We start from the raw sequence: 16,032 nt of genomic DNA, 5'->3' as shown, positions 1-16,032 counted from the left end.
AAAGTTGGAGGTCAGTGGTCTAACAGAGTGATAGCTTTTACCACAAAGAAAGATGAGCATATCATAGAAAGAGCAGGGAGGCTAGAGATGTAGCATAAATATATCATTTAAAAAAATTCAGCTTTACAGAGGTATAAATGACATCATAAATATAATTTTAACAACTGATTTTTTTTTTTAACCATTCCTTTTTCTAAATGGCTTATGGGCACAATTTGTACTTTTAAAATAGTCTCTTAGAAGCATGGGAAAGTAAAAGTCCCTAATGGGAATATTTTCATTGAAGAGCCCAATTACAATTGGATTTTTCACCCCCTTGTACTCAATGAATTATTTTAACTTCCTTGTAGCCTGCAAGAATGCTGTATCGTGTAGCATTGCTTTATGATGCTCATCGTCCTCATTTTAGTATCATTGCAATATCTGCCGGAGATAGTACTACCCAGGTATCACAAGAAGTCCCAGAAAACTGTCAAGAATGGATAGGAGGAAAGATGGCCCAAAATGGATTAGATCATTACGTGTATAAAGTCGGGATAGCATTTAACACAGAAATATTTGGAACTTTTCGCCAAACCATAGTTTTCGACTTTGGATTGGAACCAGTACTCATGCAAAGAGTAATGATTGATGCAGCTTCTACAGAAGGTAATATTTAGACTTTTTTCCCCTGATACGATGTATTAAAAGGCACTATGATGTCAGCATTAGAAGATATGTATTGGCCCCTAAATATTCCATGGATAGAGAGGGAATAATAGGGAAAAAAAATATCCCAAAGCAATCAACTCATTTACTGTGTAATGAGATTAGAATGGTTCACATTGTGCCCTGTTCTCTTTGTATAGTCATCAGACAAACTTGCTTTGAGCTTCCCCAAACTTGTATGAGTATTAGTTTGGGTAGGCTTGTTATTTCAGTGGTAATTGTGAGTACACCTCCAATGTCTGTTTCCATGTTTGACTGAGTCTCCAGTTAACTTTGCTGACATTAGTACATTATCTTTGATTGAAAAGCCCTAAATATAAGGTTTCATAAGTTGGTTTTGTACATTCACTAGTAAAGGAGACCAAGATGCCTTTTAATAGGATCTGCTCTGTGTTCCTGGGAAGAAGTCCCTGCTTTCAATATGTAAGCACCTGCAGAAGATGATAATTGGGGATCCCTGGGTGGCGCAGCGGTTTGGCGCCTGCCTTTGGCCCAGGGCGCAATCCTGGAGACCCGGGATCGAATCCCACGTCAGGCTCCCGGTGCATGGAGCCTGCTTCTCCCTCTGCCTGTATCTCTGCCTCTCTCTCTCTCTCTGTGACTATCATAAATAAATAAAACAAAAAAACAAAAAAAAAAACCTTGCAAATCTGAAAATGACTGCCAAGTAATTAAAAAAAAAAAAAAAAAAAAGAAGATGATAATTGTGTGTTGTTACATTACTGCCTGTTCCTGAATTTTATGTCAGGATGCAACAGGACAAGGAAAGGACACATTACCCTGCATTTCTTTGGCTTTTGGTTTGATTATAGGTGCTTTATTTTTTTCTAATGAACACTAAATATTTATTTAACACTTCATGTGAAACTTGATGTTGTATTGACTATAACCACTGTGGAGGTTGTCTTTCACTATGCACCACCGTGGTCCACTTATGAGAATCCAGAAGTTTTGTTCATGAGCAAATGCTAGGATTTTATTTTTTGGATACAATAACCAGGTGGAACTGGTTCTGTCTCCTTTTCTTTAGCTGCTGGTAAAGTTAAAGCAATATTTAGGCCCAGATTGAACGATTAGGCGTTACCTTCTAGTATGAGTGCTAATATTACCCAGACTTATTTAAGCCTCACTTAAATCTTATTTCTTCCTTACTTTGATCCCTTTTACCTGTTTTTATTCTGTTGTATTCTGTTTTTTCATTTTTTCAGTACTCCTTGAAATCAGAATATATTAATTCTTGAAGTCAATTAGATACAGCTTACAAGATAATATATAATTTATGTTTGTTAATAGAGGAGTACTTTGACAGTTTTTTCCTGCAAGAGCCAGGTAATGTTTTAAATGTTGTCAGGCAAGTGGTGTCCATTGCAACTCCTCTGCTCTACACTGTAATGATAAGGCTGCTATAGACAATGTGTAAACAAATGGGCATGACTGTGTTCCAATAAAACTTTATTTTCAAAAACAACAGCAGGCTGGAATTACCTTGCATGCTGTGGTTTGCCCACCCCTGTACCAGTAAGTTGCTTTTAGAGACTAGAACTTGACAATTACCAGGACGCATCCTACTTAAGTCACGAAGAAAGACCAACAGGTATTTCCCACTCTCCATGTAACTCTAATAGGATGTTCTTGGCGACATGTGAGTTCTATTTTAAAAGTTTGTGTTTAGATTGGTGGTTTGTAACTCATGACTTATTTTCCCATCGAAATTAAGTTTGTGTTGACAAGAATCTGTACTTGATAATGAAAGCCTATTTAGTTAATAATATAAAATGTTACGTGTCTACATGTAAGAGAACATGATACTATTAAGATAGGTGAAGGAAGGAGGTAATGATGAGGATTTTAGGTCACTCTCATGGGCTTGAGAGATTAAGGGTACTTTGTTTTTCCCTCAGGTATGTGATACTTTTCTAGTTGAAGAAAAAGCAGTGAACAGACTTCAGAGTCAAATAGAATTGGATTTGAATCTTGATTTTCTTTTTTCTTTTTTTTTTTTTTCTTTTTTTTTTAATCTTAATTTTCTTAATACCTATGTGACCCTGGACAGGGTACTTAACATTTCTGAACTTCGTGGAGACCTTTGTAAAGTGGGGCTGGAACTATCTCTCTTAGAGGATCATTGTGAGAACGAATAACCTTGTATGGTATCTGGCACAGGGCAGGCATTCAGTAAATGGTAACTATGATTGGGATAATACCTAGCTTACAAATAGAATGAAGAAAGTAGGAGGACAGAAGGAGAATTTTTTAGAAAAGGGAGGTCTGGGGCTAGGGTGATGCAGACCGGGAGGGTCAGAGGGGCCAAGAAGCTGAGAGAGATAAAGACCTGAGCCCTTAAAGTCATAGTACCTGTGGATCATGGCAAGAGAATGCAAGAGAAGTTGGTGGAAGACAAGTTGTCCAAGATGGCCCCCGTTTTGAGTGTGGTGACTGGAAGAAATAGAGCGTCATTTCTTAGGTTTCTAATATATCAGTTTGAAAGTATAATGAATTTTATATTTCATTCAGATACGGTAGAAGGAGTTAATATAGTAAATGATACCCTCTCATTTGAAACTAATACGATGCCTTCCCCTCTTTTGTAAGACTTCTTCCTCTTCTTCTTCTTCTTCTTCTTCTTCTTCTTCTTCTTCTTCTTTTTTTTTAGATTTTATTTATTTATTCATGAGGGACACAGAAAGAGGCAGAGACTTAGGCAGAGGGAGAAGCAGGCTCCTCACAGGGGTCCTGATGCGGGACTCAATTCCTGGACTGGGATCACGCCTGAGCCAAAGGCAGATAGATGCTCAACCGCTGAGCTACCCAGGCGTCCCTTGTAAGACTTCTTTGTGTCCTTTTTTTAGTGACCACTCGTAGTTTTTTGTTTTTTTTTTTAAAGATTTTATTTATTTATTCATGAGAGACACACAAACAGAGACACAGGCAGAGAGAGAAGTAGGCTCCATGCAAGGAGCCCGAGGTGAGGCTTGATCCCGGGTCTCCAGGATCACACCCTGGGCTGCAGGCGGCGCTAAACCGCTGCGCCACTGGGGCTGCCCAATACTCGTAGTTTTTTTTATTGTTGTTTATCTTTCTTTAAATGAGGTTTGACATCTAAATAGTTATGTCGAAAATAATTGAAAAATTAAACATTTTCTTGAACTAATTTGGAAACATTAGAACAGTTTCACAAAGTAAAAGTTGTTTTTCAAGGACAGGAAAAATAGGTATTATAAGAAGACAATATATAGAATGCACAAAATGTATTTTCTGATAGGAGATTTTGAATATTATAAACAGAAAACCTTAAATCTAGGTTTGGGCAAACTACTACTACATTTGGCTGACTTTTTTTGATCATTACTGAAATTAGCTGACCTATTGTGCTAATTTTTAGTTCTTTAGTATTTTTCCTACTCTTTTTCTTTTAAGCTTTATTTGAGAGAGCACGAATGCGAGTGGGGGGAAGGGCAGAGGGAGAAGGAGAGGAGATAGAGAATCTCAATGAGCATGGAGCCTGACTTGGGACTCGGTCCCAGGGCTCTGAGATCATGACTTGAGCAAAATCAAGAGTTGGATGTTTAACCAACTATGCCACCCAGGTTCCCCTGTATTTTCCATACTCTTAAAATTGATGTCGTTGAATATCTTGACATTTTTGTTCTTAAAATTTTTAATGTATGGCTGTATTTGTTTCATTTGTCACTGTGTGTAGAGTCTCAACAGAATTTTGGAGAAATGAAAGCAGGATGTAAACAGTATAATATTTGTTTCCTGCTTCTATCTTAGTGCTATAGTTAGTGTTTTTGATTATTATAGCAGATGTTTGTCAGCAAAAAATTGGGGCAAAAGATTTATGTGAAATCATAATTTTGTAGAAACATTCTGAAATAATAAAAATGTAAAATGTTAGTCTCCTCCTTATGCCTTTTTCTAGAATACTTGTGTGGATAACATTCAGAGACATTGGGAGCAAGAGAACTTCTTTGTTAAGTTGGTGACCGTGTGACAGGCTGGCTGGGTTCACACCCAGCCTCAGCCAGTTCATTATTTGATAATTCCTTTTTCTACAGTTAGGAGGAAAGTATTATTCCAGGCTTAAGTTGGCCAAATGGAGTTAGTAATTGGGGGATTGAATTAGGTCTAGGTTGTATCTTGTTTCCATACCGTTTTTATAACAAAAAATATATCATAATATAATTTGGTTTCTGCACACACAAAGAAATGTACTAACAATGTGAAGCTGGAATTTGAATAGGAAATAGCTTTATCACTTCTACTTGATTGGCTGTTCATTGTTTAAGCAAGTTTTTGTCCTTAAATTAATGCTGGGAACATAGATTTCTCTTCCATGAAGTTATAAATTTAGACCACGCTGGACCATTTATTAGCTTAATGTTTCCAAAACTGTGATCTACAAATAGGTCTTCTGTTAATAACAGGTAAAGAGTCCCATCTACAAATATGTTTGGAAATGGTGCATGCTTTATTTTCCTTAGAGGTTCTCTTAGTGCACCTTAGTAATTAAAGACTCAGTGTCAAACTGATTTGATCCTGGAACTTAGTTATATGAGTGCCTTATTCCTTGAAACTTAAAGTCAAGTTACACAGCAGATACTTATTTCCTTTTCTAACTCATTGTGCAGTATTGAACTAAAAATTTTACTTTAATTAAATTTGAATTCCTAAAATTTGAATTTTAAAGGTTTATTTATTTGAGAGAGAGAGAGAGTGTGTGAGAAGCTCATGCCAGCATGTGGGGGGAAGGGGCAGAGGGAGAGGGAGAAAGATTCCAAGCAGACTCCTCACTAAGTGTGGAGCCCAATGTGGGGCTCGATCTCACAACCCTGAGATGAACATCTGAGCCGAAATTCAAGAGTTGGATTTAACCAGCTGTGTCACCCAGGCACCTTATTTTTTAAAATACTATTTTCACAATATCTATTTGTATGTTTTTATTTTTATTTTAAGTAGGCTTCATTTGCAATGTGGGGCTTGAACTCACAGCCCTGAGATTAAGAGTCACATGTTCTGACTGAGCCAGCCAGGCACCCCTATTTTCATGATATTTAAAGCATCTAAAGGTTTTCTACTTATAGGCCATGAGTGAATTTTTTTTCTTTTAGTTGTTAAATGGCAATTCTTTGAACTGTTCAGGAAATAGATAATAACTTTAACTTGGCTTTTTTCAGTGCTTTTCCCTGTTGGTGAGATTTAGGTTCAGCAAGAGACACTGTATGCTCTTAAGAACTTGTCTTGGTTTAAAGACATGGCTCTTAAAAATGCGTGGCAAAAGCCATCTACAGAAGAAGGAAGTTAGTGAGTTGTCTTCTTGCTTAGAAAATAAACTGTATATGCTTTATCCCACCACTTTGAGTAATGGAAAATTTTTGCTTGGCAAAATTGATTTGGAATTCTGCTTTGAATATCTGGAAGTTACATGTTGAAAATTAATTCTTTTTAAATTTGAAAACTCGATAGTACACATTTCTCTACTTTGAGTCTAGTAGGGTATATTAACATTTACATTAAAATTTAATATGACTTAAATATTATCTCCAGCAGCACCTGGGTGGCTCATGGTTGAGCATCTACCTTCGGCCCAGGTCATGGCCCTGGGGTCCTGGGATTGGGTCCTGCACTGGGCTCCCCATGGGGAGTTTGCTTCTCCCTCTGCCTATGTCTCTGCCTCTCTCTATCTTGTGAATGAATAAAATCTTTTTTTTTTTTTTTAATTTTTATTTATTTATGACAGTCACAGAGAGAGAGAGAGAGAGAGGCAGAGACATAGGCAGAGGGAGAAGCAGGCTCCATGCACCGGGAGCCTGATGTGGGATTCGATCCCGGGTCTTCAGGATCGCGCCCTGGGCCAAAGGCAAGCGCCAAACCACTGCGCCACCCAGGGATCCCTGAATAAATAAAATCTTAAAAAAAAAAATATCTCCAAATGCCAATGTTGTTGGTAAATTAAGGACAGGATATATATAGATATATATATATAGGCATATATCTATATCAATATATCTATATCTATGTAGATACTGATATTATAAAAAGTCATAGAAAAATAGATTTTAAAAAATAGTATATTTTTCAGTAAAAGATAAATATTGTTGAGTAGAAGCATGTAAAAAGTATGAGGTACTTCTATGCTGTTATTTTGCTGTTTTAACTTTTTATTAGTTTCTTTAGGTTATAGAAAATAGGGACAAACAATATGGGTAACCTAGGAGATGTTTCTATATATCAATTTTTGGGAAAAGAATGATATTGAATGGATAGCTGAAATGATGGTTTGGGATTACTTTTCAGATTTGTAATTTTATTGTTACTTTGGGCAGTCCAGACTTGTAAAGGCATGGACCAAAATGTTTCCTAAGAAAGGGTGTGTACCTCTGATTTTGGAATTGAGAATCAATTCATCTCATTCTCTTTAACTTCCAGATAAATAGAGCTGTTTTTTTTACCCTTAAGATTTATTTATTTATTTATTTATTTATTTATTTATTTATGAGAGAGAGAGAGAGAGAGGCAGAGACACAGGAGGAGGGAGAAGCAGGCTCCATGCGGGGAGCCCGATGTGGGACTCCAGGATCGCGCCCTGCGCCAAAGGCAGGTGCTAAACCGCTGAGCCACCCAGGGATCCCCATTAGAGCTGTTTTTAATATATTCCATATTTAGCATGCATTTGTTTATTGCATGCTTCTTCTACATCCACCCTTGTACTAGACCTGTACTTTTTCTTATCTATTTTCAGTTCTGTTAAGGATAATTTTCAGATCTGCTATATCATATTCTTCAAGATAAAACCCTTTGCTTCATTAGAATAGTAACTATGTGGCTGAACAAGGAGGGCACTCCTATCTCAGTCACTGGGGCCAGGGAAGTTGAGATGCATGTCTTGTGTCTATTTACTCCATCCTTGAATTCTGTTTGTGGCAGTAGCAGCTCTTCCCTTATGTTATCTTCAAAAAATTAGGTATATGCTAATTATCTTTAATTTTTTCTTCTGAATTTCTCTTAAAATATGTTTATGGCTCCTGCCTGCCACATCTCAGGGTAACAAATCCTACAGGTTTATAATTTCTGTTAGATTTGCTTTGAGATTTATTATTGTAGGAGTGGGAGTGGGTTAATAAGTCAGCTCTCCTTGTATGGTTTTGTGAGTATTGATCCTTAACTTGTTCACTTTTCATCTTGGCAGAGTATTTTTCATTTTAGCCTAATCTGGGTTGAAGAAAAATGCTTACCAAGGATGAACTGGCTCAGCTGTCCTGAGCAGCATGTATGTGTGGTTTATTTTTTAAATTTTTTTTTTAAGACTTTATTCATGAGAGGCAGAGAGAGAGAGAGAGAGAGAGAAAGAGGAAGAGACAGAGACAGAGACATAAGCAGGCTCCATGTTGGGAGCCAAGTGTAGGACTTGATCCTGGGACCGTGATCACACCCTGGGCTGAAGTTAGACGCTCAACCGCTGAGCTACCCAGGCTTCCCGTATGTGTGGTTTAGATGTTAGCAGCTGGTACTGTGGCTGTACTTGGGGCTGAAATGAGGCCCAGGAGTAGTCATGTTCCACATGGGGATCCTCTTCTCCCTCCTCTATTTGAACAGGGACTCTTAAGGGGCAACTGGGTGGCTCAGTAAGTGTCCAAGTCCCAACTCTTGATTTCAGCTCAGGTTGGATCTTAGGGTCATGGAATGAGTCCTACATTGGGCTCTGTGTGCGTTGTTTACTTGAGATTCTCTTTCCCCCTCTCCTTTGGCCCCTTCCCCACCCTCCTCTCTCTTTCAAATAAATAAATAAATCTTTAAGAAAAAAATCTTTGAATAGGAACTCTCAAGACCTAATGACCTTTAAGCACTGTAAGTTAGGTGGGTATTTGAATAGTCTAAATAAGCTTCTTATAAGTGAGAGAATTGGAGGCAGAAGCTTGCTTCAAGTTTAGATGAAGTAGGGGAAGAGAAGTAGTTTTGGCAAAATATGTCCTTAGTAGCCACTGCCCACAGTTCATTTTTTTTTTTTAAGTTTTTTAATTTATTTATGAGAGAGAGAGAGAGAGAGAGAGGCAGAGACACAGGCAGAGAGAGAAGCAGGCTCCATGCACCGGGAGCCTGACGTGGGATTCGATCCTGGGTCTCCAGGATCGCGCCCTGGGCCAAAGGCAGGCGCCAAACCGCTGCGCCACCCAGGGATCCCCCACAGTTCATTTTTGATGTCTGAGCTAATCACTGAGATGAGTAATTTGCAGATTTTTTGATGTTGGCACACATGGTTGTTTTTCAGGATTCTTTTTTCTATTCCTCCAACTCTCTCCTCTCCTGTAGTATGTTTATAGTCATTAGAAAAATAAATGAAATAAATTTTAACATTGTTAAATTTTTTTTTAAAGATTTTATTTATTTATTCATGAGAGACACACAGAGAGAGAAAAGCAGAGACACAGGCAGAGGGAGAAGCAGGCTCCATGCAGGGAGCCTGATGTGGGACTTGATCCTGGGACTCCAGGATCACGCCCTGGGCTGAAGGCAGGCGCCAAACCGCTGAGCCTCCCAGGGATCCCAACATTGTTTTTTTTTTTTTTTTAATTTTTTAAAAAATTTTTGTTTATTTATGATAGTCACACACAGAGAGAGAGAGAGAGGCAGAGACACAGGCAGAGGGAGAAGCAGGCTCCGTGCACCGGGAGCCCGACGTGGGATTCGATCCCGGGTCTCCAGGATCGCGCCCTGGGCCAAAGGCAGGCGCCAAACCGCTGCGCCACCCAGGGATCCCCCAACATTGTTAAATGTTAAATTGTTTTGAAATTATGCTACCTGCTGAAAACATTATTTTTAATAATTTCATAAAATCACAGTGGGAGTCATGGCACTGTATAGATAAGACGAGAAAAATAAATACTGTTTCTTATGCCACTTTTCCCAGAAAGCCTGAATACTTGTAGCCCAGAGTAGTATACTTTCTGTATAATTTGCTTTGCATATTAAATAGATGATATAAAAATCTTTTTAAAAAGAATGCTCCATTGTTTTAGGTTTCTTATTATCCTAGTTACTTAAACATCAGTTAAGAATAATTAGTGAGGGGATCCCTGGGTGGCGCAGCGGTTTGGCGCCTGCCTTTGGCCCGGGGCGCGATCCTGGAGACCCGGGATCGAATCCCACGTCGGGCTCCCGGTGCATGGAGCCTGTTTCTCCCTCTGCCTGTCTCTGCCTCTCTCTCTCTCTCTCTGTGACTATCATGAATAAATAAATAAAATCTTAAAAAAAAAAAAAAAAAGAATAATTAGTGAGTTTTTGAAGAATGTGAAGATAATATTGATCAAGGCATAGTCTAATTCAGTTTCTTATTTAAAATAAAATTATGAAATATAATGGTCCTACCTCCAAAGAATAGACATCCTTTTATTACATATTACAGTGATTCTTTGATAGTATGTAGAGTTTAGTTGTTTTTTTTTTTTAAAGGTCTGGTTATTGGTTTGTCACTATATTATTGCTGCTTCTCTTCACTTTTGAATTGAGGAAAAAAATTATGCACATCCTTGTTATTTTATAATGATTATCATCTGATTTTTAGTGATGGTATCATCTGTTTTAGGAATGTGGGCATTTGTGTAATTTAAATGTTTTTTGTAGCTATGATGTAATGAATCAAAAGGCAGAGCCCAACTTTAGGATGATTTAGGAAGAAAATGTGGTTAGTTTACTTTATGAGACATCTACTTCTGAGGCTACTGCAAAAACAAATCATCCTTATCTCATCCAGAGTATTGACAGATTGCAGGCCATCCTTAAAACTTGATGATGATAGTAGTATTTATTTTACCATTTGAGAAATAATAAAACTGGCATGTAGAAATACCTTTTCAAGGAGTAAGGCAAGAAATCAGGTCGTTTACATTTGAATCTTTATACTTGATCTTAGCCAAAGGGCTGAGAAGCAATTACATTTGAATCTTTAATAAGACATTAGGATAAACTGTTCTCTAGTTTTGAGGAATGTCTTTTGGATGACTATGCTTATATGTTTGTAATTTATATATAACATGTAAATAAAATCTCTCACTAAGCAGTACATGACAATTATGCATTATTCTCTGATTGAAAGATAGTACAGGGTAACTTATTTTTGTATTTTGAAGACCAGCTGATTTCTGTTTAAGCTTTTTACTACTTCTTCCCAAAATTTTAACCTGAGTTGTGAAGCCATCTTTCCAGTTATGTTACACTGAAACTGGATCTCGGCCTAATGAGTCAGTCAAGTAACATTTTCCTTGATTAAGCTGCATATTTATAAATAAATATATATTTCACCCAGTAGAAAAGTAATATGCACTGCAGATAGAGTGAGGCTACCCAGTGCTCAGAATTTATGTTATAATATATTTCACCATGTGCTGTGTACTATGCTACATTTTTTTTCCCAGGGATGTCAGAACTTGAACAGTTATTCATTTTGACATTGTGCCCTACTTACAGTATATTCTAACTGAGGCTAAACTGTATTTTTTGCAATGGCATTTGAATGGTACATCGTATCACATTTTAATGAGGAATTAGCAGTGTTTTTACATGAATATTCTAAAAGATTTTTGTTGTCATAAGTTGACTTTCAGAGAGTTTCACTGTGCTTTACTACACAAGAAAAGACTTAACCTTTCACGGTTTTCTGATTTTCTCTTTCTATAATGGGTGGGTATGGGTAGCAGGAAGAGAAAAGTGATTATTACCTGATAGATTTTATCTTATGGGGAATTTATCCTATTTTCTTCCTGCAGTTCAGATTTCTTTTGACTGAGATTTAAGTTCTAAATGTTAATCTGTAGTTTCAAAATGTTAATAACTATTGTGGTTATGTTCTTATCCTGATGTTAAAAAAATGGTGTTTTTTTTAACATGGGTTCCTATTTATGTTATTTTATTAACATAAACAAAAGATTTCTGATATTGGGAAGATTCTTTGTCAAATGGGTTTTTGTATTGTTTTGTTTTTAAAAATTACTAGCTCTAGCATATAAAATGCTCCTACCAAAATATTGGAGTGTATTATTTGAGAATTTTAATGTTGTGTTCCTTTATAAATGTGTTTTTTGTTTCCATTTAGATCTTGAATACCTGATGCATGCAAAACAACAGCTAGTAACCACAGCTAAGCGTTGGGATTCTTCTTCTAAGACTATTATAGATTTTGAACCTAATGAAACTACTGATTTGGAGAAGAGCCTTCTTATCAGATACCAAATTCCTCTCTCTGCTGACCAGCTGTTTACCCAGTCTGTTTTAGACAAATCATTGACCAAGACCAACTATCAGTCACGGCTGCATGACCTTCTTTATATCGAGGAGATAGCCCAGTATAAAGAAGTCAGCAAGTAAGTTACTTTAGAAACATTTGGTTGTGAAAAACGTCCTCTTTTGATGGTATCTTTCATTTTTAAAATGGAGGTGTGCCTAAGAGAAGAAGTAAAGACTGTTATTCGGTAGTTGTTGTTCATTTCCGTAAGACTCTGCCACATGCTAGGTGTGTAAACATGTGGTCCCTGTTGTACTGGAGGTTTCTGTTAATAGTAGTCAGAGTGAGTACTTAGTAAATATTTGCCGAGTAAGTGTACAAAGACTGAAAGAGACCACATATTTTAAGAATATAATTTTAAGGGGGATCCCTGGGTGGCTCAGCGGTTTGGCACCTGCCTTTGGCCCAGGGCGTGATCTGGGAGTCCCAGGATCGAGTCCCACATCAGGCTTCTTGCATGGAGCCTGCTTCTCCCTCTGCCTGTGTCTCTGCCTCTCTCTCTCTCTCTGTATGTGTGTGTGTGTGTGTGTGTGTCTCATGAATAAATAAATAAAATATTTAAAAAAAGAGTATAATTTTAAGAATGAAATAATTTAGGGGCTCCTGGGTGGCAGTGAATTAAGTGTCTGCCATTGGCTCAGGTCATGATCTCAGGTCCTTGGGATGGAGCCCTGTGTTGGGCTCCCTGCTTAGTGGGAAGTCTGCTCTTTCCCCTTCCCTTTGCCTCTCTTCCTGCTTGTGCTCTCTCTCTCTAAAATAAATAAAATACTAAAAAGAATGAAATGGTTTAAATCTTCAGGAAAACTATTTGGTAATAGTAAAATACCTTTATAACCACTTATAAATGCTTTAACATATTTTACATTTTATCCATATGCCACAAGTGAAGATCAAGAGTAAATTCAAAAGTCTATTTGAGTCATTATAGGAAGAGTAATCTTAGAAATGAAAGTTTGGGGCAGTTAGTTAAGTGTCTGACTTTTTCAATTAAGTATCTGACTCTTGATTTCAGCTCTGGTTATGATCTCAGGGTTGTGAGATCAAGCCCTGCATTGGGGAGATTGAGATCCTTTCCCTCTGCCCCTCCCCCTGTTCTCTGCCCTTCCCCCTGTTCTCGTGTTCTCTCTCAAATAAATTAATTAATATTAAATAGGATTAGCTTTTGGAATATATCTAATTTCAAATTAAATGCTTGTAAAATTTACAGAGTTAGAATATATTTTTCATTGCTCTTAACACTTTGAATTATGGTCATTAATGGTCTCTTACAAGACTTTTATTGATTGTGTCCATATGTGGTTCTAATGAAATAGTTAACTTATTAAATAACAAGGACAGTGGCTTGTATCATGTATATTCACATTAATATGCATATATGTTATTTACATGGTCATAGATTCCTTTTCCTTAGTAAAGAAAACATTGATAAAATCATAAATATTGTGACAAAATAGTGTTTAAAAACTTACTAGAATCTTACAAGACTATTTTGGAGTACTATAATAGAAACTCAGAAATTTTTTTTTTTAAGATTTTATTTATTTATTCATAAGAGACACAGAGAAAGAGAGGCAAAGACATAGGAAGAGGGAGAAGCAGGCTCCACGCAGGGAGCCTGATACGGGACTCGATCCCGGAGTGCCGGGATCACGCTCTGAGTCCAAGGCAGGCGCTCAGCCAGTGGAGCCACCCAGGGGTCCCAGAAAATACTATGTATTAACTTTTATTTGGTTTTAGATGCCTGAGTGGCTCAGCAATTGAGCATCTGCCTTTGGCTCAGGGTGTGATCCTGGGATCTGGGATTGAGTCCCATATTAGGCTCCTCCCGGGGAGCCTGCTTCTTCCTCTGCCTGTGTCTCTGCTTCTCTCTGTGTGTCTCTTGTGAATAAATAAGTAAAAAAATCTTAAAAAAAACCCAAAACCAAATATATTGTTTGTTCAGGTTTAAAAATCATTCCAGATACATTACCTCAGAACTTATATCTAAAGACCATTAAGCTTATGGATTATTACATTAAAAATGAATTTTTAAAAATGGAAATTTGAGGCCCCTGAGTGATTCAGTGGGTTAAGTGTTGGACCCTTAATTTTGGCTCAGGTTATGATCTCAGGGTCATGAGATCGAACCCCCCATCAGGCTCCTTGCTGGGCATGGAGTTGGTGGAGATTCTCTTTCTCTCCCTCTCTGTCTCACGTCCGCACCCCCCTTCCCCGCCCACCACATCCCCCCACCCAACTCTCAGGCTCTCTCCCTCTCTTAAAAATAAGAGGAAATTGGGGATCTCAGGGGCTCAGTGGTTTAGTGCCTGCCTTGGGCCCGGGGTGCGATCCTGGGGTCCTGGGATTGAGTCCCGTGTCGGGCTCCCAGTATGGAGCGTGCTTCTCCCTCTCTCTGTGTCTCTGCCTCTCTTTCTCTATGTCTATCATGAATAAATAAATAAATAAATAAATAAATAAATAAAATCTTTAAAAAAAATAAAAGGAAATTTGAACAGCTAAAAGAATGATCCCTGTAGCCCTACAAAATTATAGAGGTCAGGTTCTTTTTTTTTTTTTTTTTTTACATTTATTTATTTATTTTTTTATTCATTCATGAGAGATGCATAGAGAGAGGCAGAGACACAGACAGAGGGAGAAACAGGCTCCCCACCAGGAGCCTGATACGGGACTTGATCCTGGACCACGGGATTACACCCTGAGCCAACAGCAGGTGCTCAACTGCTGAGCCACCCAGGTGTCCTTGAAGGTCAGATTCTAATCAAGAAATTAAATGGTTGGGAACCTGGGTAGCTTAGTCCCTTGGGTGTCTGTCTTTGGCTTGGGTCATGATTTTGGGGGCCTAGTTCCAGCCCTCCATCGGGCTTCTTGTTGTGGGGAGCCTGCTTCTCTCTTTCTTTTTGCCTACCTCTCCCCCTGCTTGTGTTCTCTCTCTCTGTCAAATAAATAATAAAATCTTAAAAAAAAAATTAAATAGATAAAAAGTTCACTCCAAGAGCACCTTGCAAGGGCTTCTTAAAGGCCATATAAGGGGCACCTAGGTGGCTCAGTGAGTTGAGCTTTTACTCTTGGTTTGGCTCAGGTGGTGGTCTCAGGGTCATTGGGTCAAGCCCTGCGTCAGGCTCTGTATCAGGCCCTGTGCTAAATATGGACACTGAGTTCTCTGTTTCTCTCCCTTCCTTTCTTTCCCTCCTCCTTCCCTCTCTCCCCCTCTCCCTCTGCCCTTCCCCCTTCTCTCTCTCTTTTTCAAATAAATAAAATCTTAAAAAAACCCATATAAGAGGGACTTGAAAATACCTGCAGCATGAAATGAACACTGGTGACAAACTAAGTTGGTATATTTTTGGAGGAGGGTTATTTGCTAGTTTGTATTAAAGGTGTTTAGAAGTTTTGACCCTTTTGATATAGTAATTCTACTTAGGAGGAATCAATCTTGAAGAACTAATCAGAGGTGAAGTTAAAGATGCCTGTAAACAAATTTTATCTTTCATAGAATAGTGAAGAATTAGTAAATTATGATATAGCCATATAATCTGGTGTTCCGTTAACTACTGTTGTTCCCCCTTATCCATGATTTCATTTTCCGTGGTTTCAGTTAGCTGATATCAACTGTGATCTAGAAGCAGATGATCCTTCTTGAGATCTATCATCAGTGATAATAGCCTAATGCTACGTCACTATGCTTATGTCGTTTACCTCACTTCATCTTATCACCCAGGTATTTTATCATTTCATATCATCACAAGAAAGTGTGGGTACTACACTAAGATATTTTGAGAGAGAGAGACACCCTACATTCACATAGGTTTTTTTTTTACAGTATATTGTTTTAATTATTTTAAGTTATTGTTAATTTCTTATTGTGCATAATAATAAAACTTCATTAAAGGTATGTATGATTAGGAAAAAATATTATATAATGAGGTTTGGTACTATCCATGGTGCAGTTGCTGGGAGTCTTGGATCATATCCCATGTAGATAAGGTGGACTATTGTATTGAAATTATGTTCTTGAAGACTTTTCAAAACAGTAAAGATACTGATGGTAC

General features: G+C 37.7%; 1 protein-coding gene across 4 annotated transcripts in view; it reads left to right on the top strand.

The window, feature by feature from the left end:
• Positions 1 to 16,032, top strand: part of HELZ (helicase with zinc finger) — a 159,013-nt gene that overhangs the window by 57,933 nt on the left and 85,048 nt on the right. For all 4 annotated transcript variants that reach the window (XM_072746776.1, XM_072746774.1, XM_072746777.1 and 1 more), the window contains 2 exons: positions 351 to 648; positions 11,798 to 12,065. In XM_072746776.1, the coding sequence (XP_072602877.1) occupies positions 351 to 648; positions 11,798 to 12,065 (566 nt within the window). The remainder of the gene's footprint in view (positions 1 to 350; positions 649 to 11,797; positions 12,066 to 16,032) is intronic.

This window comes from Vulpes vulpes, chromosome 2 (genome assembly GCF_048418805.1).
Source record: "Vulpes vulpes isolate BD-2025 chromosome 2, VulVul3, whole genome shotgun sequence".
Classification (NCBI taxonomy): domain Eukaryota; kingdom Metazoa; phylum Chordata; class Mammalia; order Carnivora; family Canidae; genus Vulpes; species Vulpes vulpes.
Note: the sequence above shows the minus strand (reverse complement) of the source record. Positions and strands in the feature narration are given on the sequence as shown.